Source organism: Nicotiana tabacum, chromosome 24 (assembly GCF_000715075.1).
Source record: "Nicotiana tabacum cultivar K326 chromosome 24, ASM71507v2, whole genome shotgun sequence".
Taxonomy (NCBI): domain Eukaryota; kingdom Viridiplantae; phylum Streptophyta; class Magnoliopsida; order Solanales; family Solanaceae; genus Nicotiana; species Nicotiana tabacum.
Window position 1 is genome coordinate 20655721 of NC_134103.1, and position 7609 is coordinate 20663329.

At 39.3% G+C, this 7609-nt stretch overlaps 2 protein-coding genes across 2 annotated transcripts; both read right to left on the bottom strand.

Moving 5' to 3' along the window:
* Positions 1 to 4334: 4334 nt before the first annotated feature.
* On the bottom strand, positions 4335 to 5036 carry LOC142178047 (secreted RxLR effector protein 161-like). Its single transcript, XM_075247367.1, has one exon. It carries the CDS (start codon positions 5034 to 5036, stop codon positions 4335 to 4337), a length of 702 nt encoding a protein of 233 aa, XP_075103468.1.
* A 1821-nt stretch (positions 5037 to 6857) lies between these two features.
* LOC142178048 (uncharacterized) lies at positions 6858 to 7409 on the bottom strand. The gene has a single exon (XM_075247368.1). The coding sequence runs from the start codon at positions 7407 to 7409 to the stop codon at positions 6858 to 6860; it is 552 nt and encodes a 183-aa protein (XP_075103469.1).
* Between the last annotated feature and the right edge of the window lie 200 nt (positions 7410 to 7609).

The following is a 7609-nucleotide window of genomic DNA, read 5'->3' on the forward strand; positions in this document are numbered from 1 at the left end:
ACATACCTGAGCCGATTCTCTTGACAGGCCCTCTAACATACGTCAATTGCGCAAAATCACTTAATGGCGGATCGAAGTAGGGAAAAATCCATATGATAATCTTGAGAAAGATTATACCGTGCTCCATTAGAACTTGCAAATCTCGTTGCTATTACACAGTATAATTTCGTACTAAATTCTTCAAGCGATTTACGTTGCTATCATCTAATCCTGTACGAATTTTATGGCTTCTTGTTGCTTGACTTGGACATTCTTTTATATAAGTTTGCTGGAGAGAATTCACATTGCCATGAGCCTTATAAATCCATTTGTTGCTTTTGTAGTCTTGTATGAATTTTTGTAGCAAATTCCATATGATATCTCTCCTTGAATTTGATCGTAACCTTGTATATTACTTGCTGAATCTTTCTTTATTACTTTGTAGAGATGCAAAGTGAATTTTAGATAGGTTTTTAAGTCTTTAGTGTGGCCCTACTTGGTATGATGATTTGGCCACAAAACTCTCTTAAAAAGTGCCACCTTGTTATGTAATTTAACAGTCATTTGATTGATTGTATCTCGCTGCCATGTGGGGTTCAAGGGCTTATCCAAAAGACCTTAATTATATTGTTAATCTCCCACTTATCCATAATTAACTAATTACCCATATAATTAAGAATTCTCCCAAATTACTTAAAATGCTACTTATTTTTAACACGCCTTATACACCTTACTATCATGGCCATGTAGTACCTTGTATCCATAAATACCGGGTATTATAGCTTGTACTGTCACTAGAAGAACTGATAGCCATATGTTCCCTCTGTTGTTTCTTTGATTCAAGCTGTTGGAACTTGTGCCAGACTTGAGACTTGTTGTTCTTGAGCATTTTGAGGATGTGTAAAAGGTTCCCAATCTGGTTCTTATCATGAAATTTGTTAGATCATCAAAATACAAGAAGGCACGGAACTTAATAATTTCTCCCTTTTTGATAACGACAAACTTATAATTTAAGTTCCCCATGAGAACCAAATATCTATATGATTTTCCCTTCAAAAAGACTTCATTCCCCCTCTCAATCAATTTCCCCCCCTTTTGACATCATAAAAAAATTACACACAAGTAAACGCAAAAAGAAATCTATCAAAGTTAACTCATGCCGCATGTGCGCACACAACATGGCTAAAAACAGAGCGCAAGAGTATAACATGCATAGCAAAAGATGAAATGCTCATTAATTTAAAAGAGAAAAAATCAGAGGTAGTAGCACCATTGTTACAAAAACATCCATATAAAATCATCTTAAAGTACCAATCATAAGAACAACAAAAGACACTGGTGTAGGACAGTCATCATTCAAACTGGACACTGGGAATGGAACTGTTTCAGTGGAACTATAAGGGGGAGGGAAGGATGAGGAGGCACGAGTTCTGAGAAGAATATCCATTCGAGTATTTGCAGACAGTTGCTCATTAATCAGTTGTTCTTTCAAGTCCTTGATCTGTTTCTTTAGGTTTGCATTTTCAGTGGTCAGGCGAGCAACCTTCATGGCTTGTGAATGGCTAAAACCAGGTTCCTCCTTGGCCTGACTAAGCTACCCTTTAAGAATGGCATTCCTATTCTCCAGCCTTCTTATTTCCTCATTTGCAGTATTCTGTGCATCAATCAATTGAGAAATGGTGGAATTGCTGCCAACACCCCTTTCTTGTAAATACACTCACATTCCTCCAAGGTTGTCTTTGAGAAGGTTTGCTTACGTGTTCCCGTTGATGCTCTTTCCAAGGGAACTTTGAAGAATTCAAACACCTTAGTGAGCAGAAATCCATAAGGCAAACCATGATTACCATCCTTGAAGTCTGCCACCTTCTTTATATGTTCACTCATAATACCAGGCAGACTGATGGTGGTGTATGCATCCAGAGCTTCCATGAGGAACATGTTTACTTTTGAAGTAATTGAGCGCCTTTCGGCTTGTGGAAGCAAGACCTTATTCACCATTTCAAACATAAGTTGATACCCTGGAAGGAGGGCCTTCTTGTGCACCTGTTCCCCCTGCTGCATAGCCTGATCTTGCAAAATGACTCTTCTAAAGTTAGGGGAACATGTCCTTTCAACAGATGAGAGCCCTTCAGTGGGCACTCCTAAAATACTCCCTAGAACAGCCTTATCCATCATAAAATCTACTACATTTACCTTCAAGCAAATGTTATCATCTTCCACTGTAAACATATTTGTGTAGAAACTATGAACCTCCTCCTCATAAACCTTGTGACTCTGATTGGTAAACAAATGAGTCCACTTCTAAAATTCTCAAATGTCCACTAGCTGTCTCATCCCTGACATTTCGAGAATGTCAACGTCAAATGTTATTCCCCATAGCACCATCTGCTTCCTAAGGTTTTCTCTATTTTCAACCTTTGACGCAATCACTTTGGTCTTCGTGGAGACACCAGGTTCCTCTTTGTCACTAGCCTTCCGCTTCACAGACTTCTTTACACTTTCCTCATTCTTTTCAGATTTCTCACCAGACTCCTCTCCCTAAACACTCTTTACTTCATCAACCTCTACAACTTTCACAGATGAACCTCTCCTAGGCTTTGAAATCATAGGTTTCTTAGAGAATTTATGAATTAAGGAAGCAGGTTCCTCCTTCACGCCTTCATCGTCAACATGGACAATATTTGCTGGAGGCATATCCTCCTCATTCACTAGCTTTCCCCATTTTACCAACCTCTTTATTTTCTTTTTCTCTTTAGTTTTCTTCAGAACAATCTCAAAAGCTTCTTTCTTTTGCAGCTTGGTAGTGGGTCTTTTTAGAATGGGCTCTTTGGGAACTGTCCTACCACTTCTAGCAGTAATGAAGCTTGTCACAATCACATTATCATAGTCTTCCACATTGTTTTCATTTTCCTCTTCAGACATGGGTCTCATTTCAAGAATAATAAAGTTCAATGGCACATCATCAAAGTGAGGAGAAGGAGTAGGGTCAGTATTGACCTGGGTCTCTTTTGAGTTGCATGAGGTTTCATCCCAAGTAGGAGCAAAGTTCTCTTCTTGGGTAGATGGATCAGGTCCCTCTGTTGTTTCCCTAGTAGTACTAGCTGGTGCCAAATTTTCAATAGGCACCAGTTCCCTACCTTCAACTCTATGACCTTCACCTTCCCACTGAGACCCAATGGTCGCATCATCACACTCATACTCTCCTACCAATTCTCCCTCTGAAGCAGTCAATAGCATGTTTTCAATAGCTTATTTATCATTCACCCCCAAAATAAAATCAGAAGATGCAGGAGGAACATTACCTGTCGGAGTGGCAATATTCAAATCAAAACTTGGAGCGGGCACTTCTGATACTTCACCACTGCCTACAACATCTTGTTGGGATTTAGTTCCTTCCCCAGCCTATTGACTGGAGACCTCTTGTCCCTCTTTGCCATCTACTATTTCGTCGTCTGCCATTTTTTCTGGCGAGGCAGACAGAGATGTTGTAGCAACAAATATTTTGGGGTTCTTAGTTTTACGATTGCAGTGAGAACCAGAACTCGAAGGGGTTGGAGAAGAACCAGTAGGTGGTTGTAGGTCTTGTGTGGGGTTTTGACTGGGTGACGGTTGGGACTCAGACCCACACTCTTGTTCTTCGTGAGATGAAGGCACAGTAGGAATGACACTGGTAGTGTTTGAAAGCTCTAGATTCTGAGACATAGTAGAGTTTGGAAGTAGAAACACGAGAAAGAGAGGGTTTGCTTTTGAGAGAGAAGGGAATTTTCTGGGTTTGATGTGGATAGTTGGAAAAGAGAAGTCTTTTGGTGTTATTTAGAGAAGGTGAGGGACTGATTACAAATGGGTGTAACGTACTGGATAGACGAGTCAGTTTGTAACGGGTGTGACGTTTGAGTTTTAAAGAGATGATAGAGAAGCGAAAACATTTAATGGCATGGCTTTATATCCGTTTAAAATATGCATGAGTGTAAAAAGGGGACTACTAACCTGAGTCAAAGGAATCAGGTTCCCTGACTTAGTTTTGTAAATGTGAGTCTCATCCTTTTACCAAGATGCAATGTTATTAGCTGCTTATTTGCTCTGTAGTTTCCATGCGTGTTTACCTGTAATGGTATAGAGATGAGTTAGAAATTTCCAGAAAACACTTTTCAACAGTTTTACATGTTCATTCTTTCATATCCAATCATTGAGGGATCTGGTGCTGAGTTTGATTTTATCAACCCCATTGCCAGTCGATTCTTTTCAAAGTTCTCTCTGCTCAGTGCTTTGGTGAAGATATTCGCTACCTGGTCCTTTGTTTTGCAAAACTTCATGCAGATGAGACCGTTTTCAATATTATCTTTGAGAAACTGATGTCACACATCAATGTGCTTTGTTCTCTTTTGTTGAACCAGATTCTTTATCATATTGAGAGCACTAGTGTTATCACATAGTAATGGCACACAATCATGAAACATACCAAAATCCTCTAGTTTTTTCTTGATCCACATCAGTTGAGCACAACAAGAGGTAGCTGCCACATATTCAGCTTCTGCAGTTGAAAGAGCCACATAGTTTTGTTTCTTTGTAACCCATGAAATTAAGCATGGCCCTAGAGAATGTGCCATTCCAGACGTGCTCTTTCTATCTACTAGATAACCAGCATAATCAACATCAACATATCCAATTAAGTCAAAATTGTCTCCTAAATGATAGTATAGAACCAGGTCTTGTGTTCCTTTGAGATACCTTAGAATCCTCTTGGCAGTTTTCAGATGAGATTCCTTTAGACTTGATTGGAATCTAGCACATAATCCCACACTAAATACAATATTAGGTCTGCTAGATATGAGATACAAGAGTGAACTAATGATACCTCTGTACATGGTTTCTTTCACATGAGAACCACGTTCATCTATGTCTAGACGAGTGGCAGTGGCAATAGGAGTATCAATGGTTTTTGAATTTTCCATCTCAAATCTCTTCAGAAACTCTTTAATGTACTTCTGCTGACTTATCATTGTTCCCTTAGAAGTTTGCTTAACTTGCAAACCTAAGAAGAAATTGAGTTCCCCCATCATTCTCATTTCAAACACGCTTCCCATAAGCTTGGCAAACTCTTCGCACAAGGAATTATTTGTGAAACCAAAAATGATGTCATCAACATAAATTTGTACAATGAGAAGGTTCCTCCATCGTTTCTTCAAAAATAGAGTGTTGTCAATTTTTCATCTTATAAAGCCATTTTCCAGAAGGAACCTGGACAACCTTTAATACCATGCAGGAGGGCCCTGATTCAACCCATATAGTGCCTTGTCAAATTTGAATACATGGTCAGGATGCTCATGACACTCAAAACCAGGTGGTTGTTTGACAAAGACTTCTTCCTTTAAATACCCATTCAGAAATGCACTCTTGACATCCATTTGGAACAATTTAAATTCCATATGAGATGCAAAGGCAATGAGAATTCTAATGTCTTCCATTCGAGCAACTGAGGTAAAAATTTCATCATAGTCGATACCTTTTTTCTTGATTATAGCCTTGAACTACTAACCTGACCTTGTTCCTTGTTGTATTCCCAAACTCATCAAGCTTGTTTCTGAGCACCCACCTGGTTCGTATAACAGTTCTATCCGAGGGTCACAGAACCAGGTGTCATATACTGTTCCTCTTAAACTAATGGAGCTCATCTTGCATAGCAGTAATCCAGTCATCATATTTCAATGCTTCCTTGATATTTTTGGGCTCAATTTGAGAAAGTAAAGCTGAGAAGGCAAGTGAGATTCTTGTCTTTAATTTGGTTTGAATCCCTGAATCAAGAGGAGTAATCACATTTTGGAGAGGATGTGAACTTTTGTACTTCCAATTAGACACCTGAATCTCATTGTGAGAAGACCTAGGTTCCTCTAAATTGGATCCTTTGTTGGCATCAATGGAGGAGCGAGTGCCACTTCTCTGCTCAGTATCAAGAGTTCCTTACACAACATCAACAACTATGTTTTCTGCTTCAGTTGTTGTGATGGAGGAATCGAGTTCTTCTGTATCAGCTGGAGATTCCGTTGCACCTTTTTTGTTGGATTCCTTGACTTGACTCATCAGGTCAGCCTTTCCATTTGCCATATCAATAACTTCACCAGGAACCTTAGACTGCTCTCCGTCTTGTTCAATCTTATCATGTGAATCTTTCCCACATAAGTGGCGTGATTCATCAAAGATCACATGTATGCTTCAACACATTGAGTCCTTTTTATTATAAACCTTGCATGCTTTGCTTTGTGAAGAATAGCCAAGAAAGATTCCTTCATCACTCTTAGCATCAAATTTTCCCAGTGCTTCCTTACCATTATTGAGAATAAAATATTTGCAGTCAAATGTTCTCAGGTGAGTTAGCTTGGGTTTCCTTCCGTTTAGCAATTCATACGGGATTTTATTTAAGAGGGACCTGATCATGAACCTGTTTATCAAGTAGCAGACGGTATTAACTGCCTCTGCCCAAAAACCTTTTGCTACACCACTGTCAATCAACATCGTCCTTGTCGTGTCTTCAAGAGTCCTATTTTTCCTCTCCACAACACCATTTTGTTGGGGTGTTCTGGGAGCTGAAAATTTGTGTATTATACCATTTTCAGCACAGAATTCGTCGCATTTTGCATTATCAAACTCTGTCCTATGATCAGACCTTATACTCACGACATTATAGCTCATCTTCACTTGAATCTGCTTTACAAAGGCAACAAAAATTGGAAGAGTGTCATCCTTGGTTCTGAGGAACAAGGTCCATGTGAATCTGGAGTAGTCATCAACTATGACGAAAATGTACTTCTTTCCTCCTCTGCTTGGCACCCTCTTAGGTCCACACAGATCCATATGTAGGAGATCAAATGACCTTGAGGTTCTTACTTCCTTTTTGGGCTTGAAGAAGGACCTGACTTGCTTTCTTTATCATATACACCACACACCTTGTGATCCTTGAACCTTGACTTGGGCAGCCCACGAACCAGGTCCTTCTTGACCAACTTGTTCAGCAACAAAAAGCTTGCATGTCCCAATCTTCTGTGCCACAGCTCATCATCATCATTAACAACACTCAAGCATGCAAGATTCCCATTGTTCAAGGACTCAAAGTCAACAACATAGATATTTTTGAATCTTTTTGCCATTAGAACCACTTCACCAGTTACAAGATTAGTGACAGTGTAAGTCTTTGATAAAAATTCAATTTCGTTTCCTTTGTCGTAGATTTGAGAGACACTAAATAGGTTGTATTTTAGGCCATTCACATAGTACACATTCTCAATTAAGTGAGTGAGTATCTTTCCAACTCGTCCTACTCCCATAATGTATCCTTTTTTGCCATTGCCAAATGACACACTTCCTCCTTGCAGGGCTTTGAGTGAGAGGAAATCACCAGTGCTTCCAGTCATATGCTTAGAGCAGTCACTGTCCATATACTATCTTTGGCTGCTTCCTTTCACTACTCCCTACACAAGAAAATCAAAGATTAGACTTAGGAACCCAAACAAGTTTGGGTCCCTTGTAGTGAGAAAAAAGGGTGAATTAAACTTCTTTTTATCCAAGCAGGCATCACACATTTTTTATTGAAGGGACCAGGTCATTTAGCAGTAGGTACGTTTTCAACAAAGACTTT